Below are 14,440 nucleotides of genomic sequence, written 5' to 3' on the forward strand. Positions count from 1 at the left end.
GAAAAAGTCCATGCGGCTTAGAAAGCCACGTGTGGCCCGAGGGCCACCGTCAATGATGTTCCTTTTTGGGAAGTTCTCTTTCTGCCCGATGTTTGGGAGGGCAGAATGAGTTATACCTGCGGGTCACGTGACGACCCGTACAGCATTCTGACCAATGATTTCAGGGAAAAGTTTGCGCGCGAACCTTCCTTTGTCTCTGGGCTGCTCGTATGCAAATTTGAGCGTCCGCCTAAAGCATGCGGACAGGCATTTAATACAGGGCTTTAAAGAATAAAGCAATGCGAGTTATGGTCTCGATCTACGCATCATGTGTTGTAAAATGTCAGCAGAAACCCATCGGTACCAAACATGGTGGGGTTGAAAGTACATCACCATAATTTTTCATATCCTTACAATATTTATGCTTTACAAGACCTAAATGGAACATGCATACAGGTTATAAGAGATGTTACACAGGTAAGAAAAGTCAGAAATGAGATACAAAGTTTACAAAACATAACACATTGGTTTTGTGCTGGTTCTGGATTTGATGAGTTAATTTTCTTTCTTATCTTATCTGTCATGTTCTTTTGAAGTAGGCAGAGAGTGGTTCTGTGAAGTCTCCCAGACTTGTTAACATGTCACCACGGATTACTAAGCCAGACTTTTCGTCGCCAAGTGATTTTATTGTCCTGGCGATTCACCCAGATTGTTTTCTGGAATGTTAAATGGAATGTTTATCTCCAGAATGCAGGTTACAATATGTTACAGTCCCCCTCTTCCCAAACAACGTGGTTCGGAGAAAACCCGGTTGGTTGGGATCTAACTTAACTTGTTGGTTGGGCAGGAAGTGAGGGCCCCTCGATGTCTGTTCCTGAGTCAGCTGGACGGAGTTTCATTTCGATCAACGTGGGTGCAGCTCCTTGGCGTTCCTTTCCTTTCCCAGCTTTCCGCTGAAAGGCTCGTGGGAGTATGCCGGTGCACTTGTTCACTGGTGCTTGCATCTTATTGAATGGCGAGGCCCTTGTTAATGTGTGCTTCCCTGTTGTTGGGAGGCACGGAGTGGTAGTTGTTCCGCAGTTTTCCAGAGATGAGTGATAGAGGAGTATAGTTGTGAGGTTGCAGTGGTCTTCTGGTGAGACTGAGGTACAGGATCGTGGCTGTATCCTGTGTAGGAAAGGAATAGTGAGAGAGAGAGAGAGGGAACAGGGGAGAGAGTAGGTGGTGTCTGTGATGACTGTGCTTGGCTGGGCATTCCACTGTGACACCGGTTGCAGGGTCTCTACCCCCCTTTCCTGGCTTGTGGACCAGTGTTTGTTACTCTGGTTGTGATACGTAGGTTTGAGGGTTGGCTGCTATGCAGCTGAGCGTATACAACCAGGAATCTTTGCCCTTCCTGTGTGATGTTGGTAGTGCAGGGTGGTTGCCTCTGTCCAAGTTGTTTACATCATCAGAAGATATGCCATGGTCTGCGCTGTGTCGTCGGTGCTGAGAGACACTCTACCCATTTGGTGTACTGGCACATGAGTTCAAGGGGAAGAGAAAGCGAAGGAGAGGGAAACACAAAAAAAAAAAATTGTTGCTCCTTGTGAGCCCATGGAAGTGTCCCGCCCGATCCATCTGGGTGTCTGATCATGAGAGGATGGTTTCTCTGTTGCTGTGGTGCTCGGTAAATCAGCGCCCTGGGCATGTTTTGCTGTGTGCAGGGTCAGTACATTAGCATTACCCCCCCTCTGGCTCTGAGGCAGCACAAACTGTGGTGTCGTGGGGTCTTCAGGGACAACCCAAAAAGGATTCACACGCACCTGTTTTTTTAAGATGTAGGAGGTGTTGAGTGACATCTGTGAAGCTGAGGTCAGACAGAAGGGTCGGGTGGTAGGTGGGGTGAGTGGTGGAAAACTAACAAAACAAGAGACAAAGTAAAAGAAAAAAATAAAACTGGTCTGACGTGAGGAGTCAGATGCCTACGTGGTCGCAATGTCGTTTGCGACATTTGTCGGGCTGGTGAGATTGGATGTGGCAGCTAGGCTAGGCAGGGTTGTTGGCTGCCGGTTACAGCTGCCAGATCTCGGGGTTTTGGTTGGGTGGTGACCATAGTCCACCGTGTGATGCACCTTCTTGGTAAGGGCATCGGTCCAGTCATTCAGGTCTTTGTCAGTGCCTGAAAGTTTGAACTGTTCTTATCTTTTTTCTGTAGACGACCATGATGTGGTTGTCAGTGTTGTGGTCGCCCACTTGGGAAAAAGAAAAAGTGTTGATGTTTCACGGGCTTGTGGTGGGCAGTTCTGAAGCCTTTTGTTTCCACCCTGGGTGGTGGAACGTGAAACAGAGTCTAGCAAGTTGGAGTCTGCAGCTAAGTGCACTCTGATGTCATGGGCTGCTGTGCTTTGAAGGGTTGCAATGGTGGCTGCCATTTCTGCATACTGCGGTGGTTGTGGGAGCATCCGTCGACACAGGTTGTGGGCATACCTTGGCACGCATTCTCATCCCAGTACTTGGGAGTACTTGAATGACAGGTTGGCAGAGGTGGCTGGGGTTCCTCCTCTACAGCGTTGCCAATTGTCTGTCAGTTGTACAGTCTTGGTAAACAGCTATGCTGTTACCCAGCGTGGAATTGTGGCTTAAGGTGTAACAAGTGTCAATACAGTGGCCCTAGGGGGCCATCGGCCGCATGGCCGTACTGGCGTTAGTCTTTATGCCATCCCGGATGTGCTGACTGTTCAGTAACATGACAGGTTGGTGGCAGGTGTCTATGATGGCTTCTATGCTCCAAAGAAGTTGAAGAATAGCTGTTGAAATGGCACCCACCGTGCAGAGCGATGTTGTTACACAGTCTTAGTATTTGCCTTCTGGCGCAAGGAGTGTCTTACTTGCATATGCCCAGACGTTGTCTCACTTCAATCGTGGCCAGCTGTTGACCTTCCGTCAAACAGAAGGACAGCCCTTTTTGACAGGGTGGTCACGGGACGAGAAGTCTTTGAACAGTTCTTAATGACGTGTCTGGAGTAGTTGCACCCACTTAGGGAGCCGCTCAGTTCGGAGACCTTGCTAGGCGGTAGTCTTTGCGCTAGCCAGTCAACTGTTGTAGGCCATGGACTATCTCCTTTGAGTGGCCAGACACGGTGGTACATTCATTAAGGATGTCATCAACGTAGACGAGGTTGCCTCTAACATAAGCATCGGCATATGCTTTGTTCAGGAGGGTGTTGCTTTCGGCTGGTGAGTTGGCCTAGCCGACGGGGCAACTCATGATCGTTTAGTGTCTGTTGTTCAAGGTGAAAGCTAGCTTATGCTGGTCATTTGGATGTACAGGTATCGTCCAGAAGGCGGGGACCACATCAAGCGTTGAGGAGATGGTTGGTCCTTGAATTCTGGGCACTTCCTGTTCCAGTGGTGTCGTTGGCCCTCGTGACAATGGCATTTGCTGATTTAGCTTTCTATGGTCAGGCACCCTTCGACCCTGGGCTTGAGGACGGGCCAGATGGGTGCCGAGCAGGTTTTGTTGCGTAGCCCGATGTCCTTTTTCCAGCATGGAGTTGGATATTTCCATGTGAAGGTCAGTGGGACTTGCAGTCTAAAGACTCTTTAGTGAGGGCACCGTGGTAGTTATACAGGATGTGCTGACGTTTGTCGGTTGGCCTCATCCTGCGTGGCCTCAGCATGTCTGTTCTGTTGAGGAAAGTGCCCTGTCTTCATCCATGTTAGTGATGGGGTGAGGAGTGGCTGGGCACACGGCAAGGAGTTAGTCCTCTGTGAGCTCACTTCTGCCTACCGGTTCTTTGTTTACTGATAAGGCAGACGTGAGTGTGGCGAGCTGGAATGGAACAGTATAGTCTGTGTTTTCTAAGCTTTCCTCTGGTGTCGTTGCATGTAGGGTGAGGCCACTAATTGGCCCAAGAGTTCAAAGTCATGGAACTCGTAGCTGACCAATCGTCCCAGTAGGTAGTCTTTGGGGATTTTTATGTCAGTTGCCATGCAGCTATTACACAAGACATATACTGTTCATGAGGACAGTTCAATTTAGGGTATGGCTTCCAGGTTGAGGCCCAGTTTTATGCCCCTTCTGTTGTTGGTTGGAAGAAAAACCCAATGTGTGGTTTAGAGTTCGGCCTTTTATATGGAGAGCAATATAGAGCCCCTGTTTGTATAGGCTGGCACCACAGAGTCTTGTTTGATGATGACAGAGCAGGCCTCTGGCATGGTCTGGCCTGAGTGGGGCTTCTTGAGGGTGACAGCCATCGTGGTTGGCTGTGAGAAGTGTGGGTGCCTATCACCGGTCGTTAAAGGTGTCTATATATATGCCTGAAGATGTATCAGGCTATTAGCTCTGATGTGACCATCGTGCGGCGGGGCCGTGAGAGTTAGGACAGGATGGGTCAACCATCCGCCGTTCCGATTCAAGTTCAATGTGCAAATGCTGTGGGCAGTTGTCATGTGTGAGAGTTCAGCATTTGGACAGTAATGTGTATGCTTGTGAGTTGAACACAGGTCTGGGGGTGTGTTCAGGCGGAGTGTCGCACCGTGCGAGGCTGATGGCTGCTGGGTTGTCTGCTCAGTGCAAGTACAATGTCATTCACAGTCCGGTTATTCAACATTAAGCCCTTTGAGGCCTGGGGCAGCAAGCGTTGGGGTTGCTAGCTGGTTTGAAGGCTGCAGAGTAGCGACCTTGACCCCCTCTATGTTGTTGAGTTTGGGTTCTCGCGGGTTCCAGCAGTTTCCCGCGACCTCGGTGACCTGACAGTCTGTTGGGGTTGACCTGACGGCTGTGAGCAAGTTCTCGCACTTGGGCCCAGATTTTAAAGGGGTTCAAAGTTCGAAAGAGGTTCAAACATATCCAGCGGATTTTTACCATTCAGCAGCAGGTATGTGCCCATTGGCGACGGGTACACGGGGTGCACTGCAGTCATGGGACAGTAGTTACTTGAATGGGAGCGATGTATGTGAGTTGAACCTCAGTTGGGCTGTATGATTTGCACAATCAGCCTGCCTGGTTGGCAATTAAGTGTTCGTTTTAGTCTCTGAGCTCTTGCTTTGAGTTACTCAAACAGGAAAGATGACATTATTGTGAGGTCTGCTCCCGTGCTGACGCGCGTTTTTCATCTTTCTTTCATCTCCACGGTTACAGCCAAGTAGCGCGTTGTTGCCACGCCATTTTGTTCAGGTTCCCCAAGAGTTGAAGTGCAGGGGCCTGAGCAGTTGTTTGTACGCAGGTGTGGCTGGTTGGTGGGCTGTGGCTCGGGAGGTAAACAGACAACCAGACCAGTGTTTCCTGGTACCTGAGGTTGTAAGCATGGTGGCACTGGCTGCTTCTTGGGGGAAGCGTGATGCTGCAGTTAGATGCACAGTCTTTAGCTTGTGTTGGACTCGCAGTACTCTGCGGGGATGGAGCAGAAAGCAGGTGTTCAGGGGGGTAAATTGTTTTGGACCCCCCTCTAGTCATAAGGAGTCTGGCTTGACTTCCTGTAGGGCCCCTTCAAGCTTTTAGCAGTTCTGCTGCTCATGACGCCACTGTGCCGTTGTTTGGTGTCAGGTTTTCACCTTTGGCTTTCTCTGGCGTGTAACTAGCTGGATGCTGGTTGCTTGAGCTCCTAGCTACTGCAGGTTGGTCATTCCTTGGTTGCTGTTAGGCTCCTTTTGGGCTGCTTGTGGTGAGTGGCTTGTCCTAGTGTGTCTCTGAGCATCCTGTCTGGTGTTGGGACATGCGCCTTCCTGGCGGTGCTGTCCTCTGCTGGCGGAGAAAGGCTTTAACTCACTGTTGGAAGTCTTGCGGCTGGGAAACAGTAGCGTGCCTTTTAAAGTCAGCTCCGGATGAGACTCTGAGACAGGGTAGCTTGTAGGTGTTTGACAGTCTTTCAAAGCAGTCTTTGTTTTGAACAGATTTTATGAGCTAAACTCTGCCGCTGTTGGGTGGTCAGGGCGTGGGGGCAGGGCATTGCCCGAGTGCAGACTCACCACAGAAAGCAGGTTTTTGGGAGAGAGAGGATCTGGAAGGTGAACTCCTCCTCCGTCCGTGGCTCATTTCCTGTCTTGAAGTAGGGTTGGTGTAGTCGACTGCAGTGTGCTTCTGAGGTCTCTTGGCTGTTCTGAGACCCATGGCGACAATCAGTCCTTACTCTGACACGGGGTCAGGTAAAACACTCTAGTAAGAGCTCTTGCATCGGCTCGTAATCTGCTTTGATGGCACGGCGCTGTTGATTCAGGAAACTTCTTGCCTCACGGCTCGAAGTAATTCTTAGCAGATACAGTTTGTCACAGAGAGTGGCACTTGGCCTCTGTGTAAAAGTGTAAAAGTCAATGTCTTAGAATTAGGGGTGCGTGTCGTTGCCTCCAGCAGGGTTTGGGGTGAAAGTTGGCATTTCCCTGGCCAGCTGGTTCAAGTCTTTGGCTGACAGATGGTGTCTGTCATGGGGGACCCCTTTGGAGGGAGTCCTGGCCCTGTGTTGCTGACGGGCGTTGCTGGAATGCTGGCTGGCGGGGCAGTATGAGTTGGATTCACCCCCCTCTGCTGGTCTATCCAGTCTTGGCTTTTGGGCTGACTGTGGCACTTCCCCTTTCAGGTAGTCACATGGGTTGTAGGAATGTGACAGTTCTGGGTGAACTCTGGTAGGTTCATGCTTAAAAGTCTCTTTGTTGGGTTCCGTGTTGGAATTTTGCTCGGGCCCTCAGCCGTTGACTTTAGAGGCTTTGACCCGAGCTTCACTGTCTTTAGTTCTGCTCTTTACAATAGTGTTTCAGCTTGTAGCTTTACACTCAGTTCATCTTTGGCTTTCTCCTCTCGTCGCTCCTTGTGTGCGTTGTCCGCTTGTAGCTCCATCGGGGCGCGTGTAGTCCGTCCATTTGCTCCAGAAGTTCGGCGTCCTTTTCCCTCGTCGTCTTGCAGGCGTCCTGGGCTCGATGCTCCAGCTGGTTGAGACCCTTTCCTATGGGTCTGGCCGGTGCAAGGGTGAGGTGTGTCAGGGCCCTGGAGAGTTGAGTCTGGGCTTGGCTGTCATGGCTCCGGGCTAGGTCGTTCGCCCTCAGCGGATTAATGCAGACGTCCAGCTGTTCTCTGCTTGGCCGCTGCAGTTCCATGGCGTCGTTGGGCAGGAGGTTGTGGGTTAAGCACTTAACCAGGCCTCCAGTTGGTCCCAGTGAGCAGCGGGCTGGGCGCACTTGACATGCTGGTCTGTTGGGTGAGACAGAGATCACAAGGGAGAGAGAGAGAGACCCACATGGCCAGATCGAGTGGATGTTAGCATTGTGCTATATTATCAGTCTGACAGGGTTGTCAGCTAGGGGGTATGTGCCGGCTAGACGTTGGTCCTTCTAAGGATCCTCTGGGGGCCGGACAATTCGGATGTCGAATTTGGGTGGCTAGATAACAGTTGGTATCTACGTACTGGCCTCAAGGCTTTTAGTCATGCGCCAGGCTGTGCAAATTATCAATCAATTATTTAAATGACCCTGGTGGTTCTCAATGGCGTGGTCTCTGAGCAGGTCAAAGTAAATAAAAATAATTAAGTAAATAAAAATAACAGTAACCCGAATAAACAAAAATGCATAATACTAACGATAAGTTAGACAAAAAAAAGGCACCTCGCTCGGACGAACGAGTGTACAGGGAAAGAAAAATGAAAGAAAATACTAATATGGATATCAGTGAATATGAATAAAAATAAAACTGAAAGACAGACAAGGATGAGAAACGAGGGAGAGAGAGAGAGAGAGAGAGAGAGAATAGCAAAACCTATGGGCATGTCTAAAACGTTCGTTTTATAGTCCTGTAGTGGGCTAAGTTTAGACTAGGTTTTACATGCTATTTACGCTTGGTGGTGAGTGAAAGGCATTCAGATGAAGATCGCAAGAGCGTGCTATCTGGCTAGACTTTCCCCAACTCCTACTGCAGTCGCTATCAGATCACTTGCCTATAATGTAACTCGGTTGTGAACTCACACAGCGTAGGCTTTTAGCACAATACGTAGCACTCAAGAAAGTCACTGACCGCCTGGCATGATTCAAAATTGGGTTTTGCCTGATGATTCCGGTGCCGCTCTAGGCCTGTAGAATGAGGTGGCCAATCTCACTCAGGCGGGCACGTGTGTGGAATCATGACAGGGTAATTAACCAAGATTGATCGTATGCCAGTTGACACGGATGGTGCTTCTTGGAGTACGATTGCTGATGCCACTGTGATCCACACAAGCCGGAGAGACAAAACGCCAAGGTATCTAACGCATCCTTCAGCAGGGGTCAGTTATGTCAGACAGATGAACCCAATCTTTTGATCTGCAACCTGAATAACCTGTACGCTTAACCACACAAGCACAGAGGACTCGGGTCCGGATACGGGCAGTACTATGGATCTACTATTCTGGGCGAGCCAGTTGGAGTAGGAATCTTAGTATGCTGTAGTATCTGATGGATAGAGAAGGTTATCACCCTGTGATGGAGGGAGGCTAAAGGAAAATTAAATCGGCATCAAAGAATCTAAAAGAATAATCATAATAATCCCCTATAGGTAAAAGCAGTACAGGACGGCTTAGAAAAAGTAGAAAGAGTGCCTTAGAATTCAGGGGCATCTACAAACATTAATGGGTTAGCCCAACATGTTTTGATCGGATGTGGGATCTATAGATTGATAGCTCTGAATTTAGCTTCAGACTAATACTTGCCCTAATATAGTTATACTTTCCCTATAACCTAAGAGGTGAGGGAATAAATAAGGCATGAGGAAAAGATGGAATGATATCAAAAGGGAAGAAAAATTATGCCTATTAATGATAATAATAGAGAGATTAAAGGCTATTCCCCAAATAGCAAAACCAACAAAATTAAAATTAAACATGACCTAAGTGTAGAATAGATTATTGGGAACTTGATTAAAAATCAAGTAATAACAAAATAAACTGGACCACGGTATTAAAATGAAAAAGACAGAAGGCAGAAAATTAATAAAAAAATTGAAAGTAACAAAATAATTCATAATACCAAAAGAAATAAAAACAGACCAATAATTTATACTCAGGTAACTAAACTATTGTTTGGATAAAATGATAACAGGGAAAATAAAATGCTTAATCGAAATTAAAACAAATTAACTCCAAACTGTTTGACCATTTCAGACCACTTGAGACACAATGGTGGGCGGAACTGATGTGAGGAGAGCAGAAGGAGACAGGGGGAGATGTTTCCGAGTTGCACTTCACATTCGGTTAGCCTTGTGCTAAAGTTTGTTAGTTACAAAATGTGAAGGGTTGGTTTGCTTAAGCATTAACGTTAGCTGGCGTTAGCCGCTAGCAAGTTGTTACGAGTTACGCTTCGCATCCGGTTAGCCTTGTTCTAACAGTTTGGTAATATTAAGACGCGAAGGGTTAGTTTACTTTAAGGCTAGTCGTTAGAAGCTAGCGAGTGGTTTTGCCCTGTGAAGTAAACCGCGTCACCAACTCTGCCTCCTGAAGGCGGATCTTATGCTTTGGGGTGGTGACTACGTCATTCACGCATGCGTGCGCGCGCACGAGTTACGTGGACGAGGAGTCAATGAGCGCTCGAAGAGCCGATTTATGAATGGGAGGAGTTCTCATTCATAACTTGGTATGCGGCTGACTTCACGAAGGCAAAGCGCGAACCACTAAGATTCGCACAAGCGGTCATTATATATCATGTTGCCGTAACATTGATAATAATATTCGACCATTACAATTAGACAAACAAACATAAAATACGAGAAGTCTCTCGAGGCGGTGCAGGTTTGTACACAGATTTGGTCCGGACGAACATAACTGAAATATGGGAATTCACATCCATATCAGATTTTGGCACCATTTAAAAACACGCTTATGGTTCTGAGAATTCCTTTCGTCAGAAAGCGGTTAACAGGCAAGCTTGCAGCTCCCGAAATACATTAATTTAGAACCGTCCAGCAGTTCTGAAATTAATTTCGCACGGCGGCGAAGCAAAGAGGTTAAACGTTAGGCAGCTAATCTAACAGTTTGAAACCACGGGAGAAATAGTCTAGAGGTTTTCTAGCTATAACGAAGGCCTTTTAAACGGACAGGTTTGGGGTTTCCAAACTGTCTTACAAGCGCCGAGAGAGGTGTCTTTTCCTCCGACAGGCACACTAATATATTTAAATGATTTGCAGAACGTGCGTCTCAGCAAAATCGATTTAAAATATATATGAACTGCAGCTTAAACTGTTACACTCTACACGGGCAGCTCTCTGCTGTGTTTAGTGAACAGAAGGGCTAAAGGAGGATTTTCGTCCTCCTAGTTTTGAAGAAAAGGAAATGCTTCTCGCGGTCCTTTTTTTTTCTTCTATAGCGCGCTTAATAAATCACCATGAATTGCAAAGTTTGTTTCACAGAAAATGTTTGGAAAACTGCCCGCATTCTCCACCAATATATGTAGCATGAAATTAGCTCATTTTATGAATATTAATAAATCAACAATAACGGTTTATTCTTAATTATTAATATTCCGGCTTAAGCTTCAGTCAGTTTGGTCAAACAAACATATGATTGTAAATGATCATGCTCGCGCGACCGAGCGGATTCCCAGATTATGAATATTAATTATAAACAATAACGAATTATTATTAATCATTAATATTCCGGATCAATTTATTGTTAATTTGACCAAACAAACACAAGCAGAGCCACCGCTCTTCCGAGCGGACACGGTAATCTATTCATTTAGAAAAAGGGAATTTAATTGCTACTTCTTGTGAAGTAGATTAATCATTCAAAAGTTTTAAACAACTTATAATAGCTAGGCAGGGGAATCTGTATTTCAGTGACATTTTCTCGTGAGGCAAACAATACAATTCATTTGATTATAATGGAATTTATTGACTAGTCAGACGTAACGAACAAACAAACGCACAAACATACATTAAACACAAAACAAAGGTAAACCACGTGGAGATATCGGGTCTATAGAACGTGTAACAACAAAGAGAAATAGTAAAGCTAGAAAATATAGATTTCAGATTAAAGAGTGACAAAACGTTCAGTTCCACACGCACCATTACGGACCACCAAGGTTATAAAAAACACCTTTTTGATAAAAGGGGCACAGCTTAATCGCATAACTAAAATCACCTGGTCTTTCATGTCTGGCGGTCTCTCTTATGCGTCTCTCTTCCGTCGTGATGAAACTACTCTTGATGTCCTTTGATGCATGGAGTTTGTAATGCAGTTCGGACGAACACGATCGCAAACTTTAAACTGAATTTACTTTGCCGGAAAATAAAGAAAGCGTGGCGGGAAAAAGTCCATGCGGCTTAGAAAGCCACGTGTGGCCCGAGGGCCACCGTCAATGATGTTCCTTTTTGGGAAGTTCTCTTTCTGCCCGATGTTTGGGAGGGCAGAATGAGTTATACCTGCGGGTCACGTGACGACCCGTACAGCATTCTGACCAATGATTTCAGGGGAAAGTTTGCGCGCGAACCTTCCTTTGTCTCTGGGCTGCTCGTATGCAAATTTGAGCGTCCGCCTAAAGCATGCGGACAGGCATTTAATACAGGGCTTTAAAGAATAAAGCAATGCGAGTTATGGTCTCGATCTACGCATCATGTGTTGTAAAATGTCAGCAGAAACCCATCGGTACCAAACATGGGGGGGTTGAAAGTACATCACCATAATTTTTCATATCCTTACAATATTTATGCTTTACAAGACCTAAATGGAACATGCATACAGGTTATAAGAGATGTTACACAGGTAAGAAAAGTCAGAAATGAGATACAAAGTTTACAAAACATAACACATTGGTTTTGTGCTGGTTCTGGATTTGATGAGTTCATTTTCTTTCTTATCTTATCTGTCATGTTCTTTTGAAGTAGGCAGAGAGTGGTTCTGTGAAGTCTCCCAGACTTGTTAACATGTCACCACGGATTACTAAGCCAGACTTTTCGTCGCCAAGTGATTTTATTGTCCTGGCGATTCACCCAGATTGTTTTCTGGAATGTTAAATGGAATGTTTATCTCCAGAATGCAGGTTACAATATGTTACACATCAAATCTAATAATGTCTACTACTGACCCATTTTATGAAACCAACACATTAATTTAAATTTAAGACAGTCCCACCAGAAAATTATTTTGTTAATTTTTTACCCTACATTCCATCTGATCTTTGTACATCTCCCTCGAGATATATACAACCAAAACAAACTGTGCAAACTAATCATTTAGTATTAAAGGCATGTCATCCTACAATTTTTAGCATAACTTTACCCTTCACCACACATGCTTGCATGAAAAGGCAAGATATCAGTTGGGAAAGAGATCTGGCAAATTGGACAAATCTGTAAAAAGTAAAATTAAATTAAACAATGTATGTTTGTAGCAAATTTGTTGAAGAACATACATATTCTACCCCATAAAAAGATTCTAAAATATTAAGAATAGTCTCAAATTTTTAATAGCTTCAAACACATTCTTTATGGAACCACGAATTGGGTATATTCAAATATAGTGAGTATACCCAAATACAAGAAATAGGCTTTGATCAAAGACCTGTAATGATGGTTCTAAGATGGGGTGAAGTGGGCTTGGCTGGTCAACAGTTTCGATTACATTTTCGTCTACATCATCATCTAGAATGGTCACATCATTTGAAGACTCCTAATAAAAGTAATCAAATGCATTGGCATTGTAAATAAATAATATTGATAGAAAAATAAAACCATAATACTGTATGACTTACTGTCTCAGCTTCTTTACACTCTTCAATGTGTAAGGGCAGCAATGGCAGTGGTATTTTCTTACCACATTTCATACAGCTGGACTGTGGCATCTTAGCAAACTCCACAGAATCATAAGGTAATGGTTCAGTGGAAAGCTGTTCCTGTAATGGAACTACAAACAGCATGTTCTTTCCATTATTTGACACTGATTTTAGGAGTCGAGTTGAGTATCCATCAGCATCTGTGGGAATTATAGACAGCTTACGCCGCCCACCACCACCTAATGGCAAAATCAATTGAGAATCACATTCAGGACTACTGTTGCCTTCTTGGGCTAGCAATATTGTTATAAATGTGTCACCTAAAATTTTGGACAGAAATGTTCAATAAAGCTCTGTTTACCACTGGAAAACTGAAGTAGGGCATGCCATAATCTTAGAACATGGCAGAGAAACATGTGCTTGACTAAAAAGTTTAAACTAATGAAGCTTATTACTAAATTATTAATGCCAACAAAGCACATACCAGTTTCATTAATTTACAAAAGTGCAAAGTTATTGCAAATGCACACAAATCATTTTTTGTTTATATGTAACATGCAAAACATAAATACCTGTAGACTTGTAAAACATCCAGCCACCCTGAAGTGTTTTTAATTTGGGAAACTCTCCTTCAAGCAGACTGACAATCTTAAGAATGAAACAAAATTCATCATTTAGTTTTTTGTTTTTTTTTCCAACAGATATAAAACTCCTATCAATTCCTAGTATTATGGTAACATTTGCAATTACCTCACTGTGTTAAAATTTTCTGGAACAGTTAAAAGCCTTTTTCCAAGTCCAGCATGGACAAGCTCAAGGTCTTCATCTCCTTTTGGTGTGAAGGGTTATGGTTCAGAGAGGACATGGATTTGAAAATCAGTTTTTTTAATGTTTCCAGGTTTGGCCACAGAAAAATCTCTGTCCCAAACATACTTGGGAATTGCCTATAGTGACAAAAGGGCAAAATGAATAAACATATTAATAATAAGAAACATTTTTTGCATGACACAAAAAGTTGTGTTTTACAGTAAACATGAAAAATTACCTTTTAAGGCTTGCCTTACCATGTTTTCAGGCTCTGCAGGCAAAGGAATGGTCCCACTTGAGATGCTTTCTCTCATTGGTCTACTACCACTAGCTAGTGCATTTCTTTACGAAGATGGAGTAAGGCCCCTGGCTAATACATCGATCAGAGCTTTTGCTGCTATTTCTACTTCTGATGACAGTGCCTGTAAGACAAATACCAATTATACCTTTTATCATTTGTTATCTTCATAGTCTGCGATCAACACTGCCGACCCCCACCCCGCCCGTTCCTTACAGTCGGCGATCATTTCCTCTCTCCACCCCCCATACCCACCCACACCCAAAACGGCATTACGCTCTCCCGGTCTTCACTTTAGTTCGCGATCGATTCCACCCCCAAATTAGTCCTCGATCAAATTTATAGCTGAGCTCCCTTGAATGACAATCCTAGAATCGACCATGACAGAAGCCATGCTATTTTACACGACCATCCCGTTCTTCACTCGCCATGTTGGCTTAATAACGGACTTAATTTACGTTATAAAGTTTACATTATAAACAACAGCAGCCATTGCTTTAACAAACGTTTGATACTTAATCTTTGCATACATAAACCACTATAGAAATCAAGTAACCACTTACCCGCGCATCCCGCTCTTCACCTGCCATGCTAAATAGAGGAGTATTCTTCTTCTTAGAGGATCATCTCCATTAATTAGGTCAGACT

The 14,440-nt window shown here is 44.9% G+C and overlaps 3 protein-coding genes and 1 long non-coding RNA gene across 10 annotated transcripts in view; 1 reads left to right on the forward strand and 3 right to left on the reverse strand.

Annotated features, from left to right (window-relative positions):
* Window positions 1-14,440, forward strand: part of LOC148682349 (uncharacterized) — a 771,506-nt gene that overhangs the window by 540,288 nt on the left and 216,778 nt on the right. The gene's annotated exons all lie outside the window — the stretch shown is intronic.
* The window catches only part of LOC137490983 (uncharacterized), a 471,679-nt gene that overhangs the window by 418,740 nt on the left and 38,499 nt on the right, over window positions 1-14,440 (reverse strand). The window lies entirely within an intron of this gene.
* Window positions 1-14,440, reverse strand: part of LOC147845236 (uncharacterized) — a 934,973-nt gene that overhangs the window by 12,433 nt on the left and 908,100 nt on the right. The window lies entirely within an intron of this gene.
* Window positions 539-14,223, reverse strand: LOC147845237 (uncharacterized). The gene is made up of 7 exons (XM_088649893.1): window positions 14,197-14,223; window positions 13,843-13,916; window positions 13,621-13,631; window positions 13,453-13,516; window positions 13,260-13,351; window positions 12,667-12,926; window positions 539-12,584 (listed from the first exon to the last, which is right to left on the reverse strand). The coding sequence occupies exons 1-7, from the start codon at window positions 14,221-14,223 to the stop codon at window positions 12,426-12,428; spliced, it is 687 nt and encodes a 228-aa protein (XP_088506019.1). The 3' UTR covers window positions 539-12,425.

Source organism: Danio rerio, chromosome 4, assembly GCF_052040795.2.
Source record: "Danio rerio strain M-AB ecotype USA chromosome 4, GRCz13ab, whole genome shotgun sequence".
Lineage (NCBI taxonomy): Eukaryota > Metazoa > Chordata > Actinopteri > Cypriniformes > Danionidae > Danio > Danio rerio.

What these genes read in the sequence shown, in the direction of transcription:
- LOC147845237 (XM_088649893.1), bottom strand. Translation starts at nt 14,223, where the DNA reads ATGGCGAGTGAAGAACGGGATGGTCGT. An exon ending in GTGAAGAACGGGATGGTCGT is followed by an intron (nt 13,917 to 14,196) that starts GTAAAATAGCAT and finishes TTTGTCTTACAG; the next exon opens with GCACTGTCATCAGAAGTAGA. An exon ending in CTTTTAACTGTTCCAGAAAA is followed by an intron (nt 13,352 to 13,452) that starts TTTTAACACAGT and finishes AAATGATGAATT; the next exon opens with TTGTTTCATTCTTAAGATTG.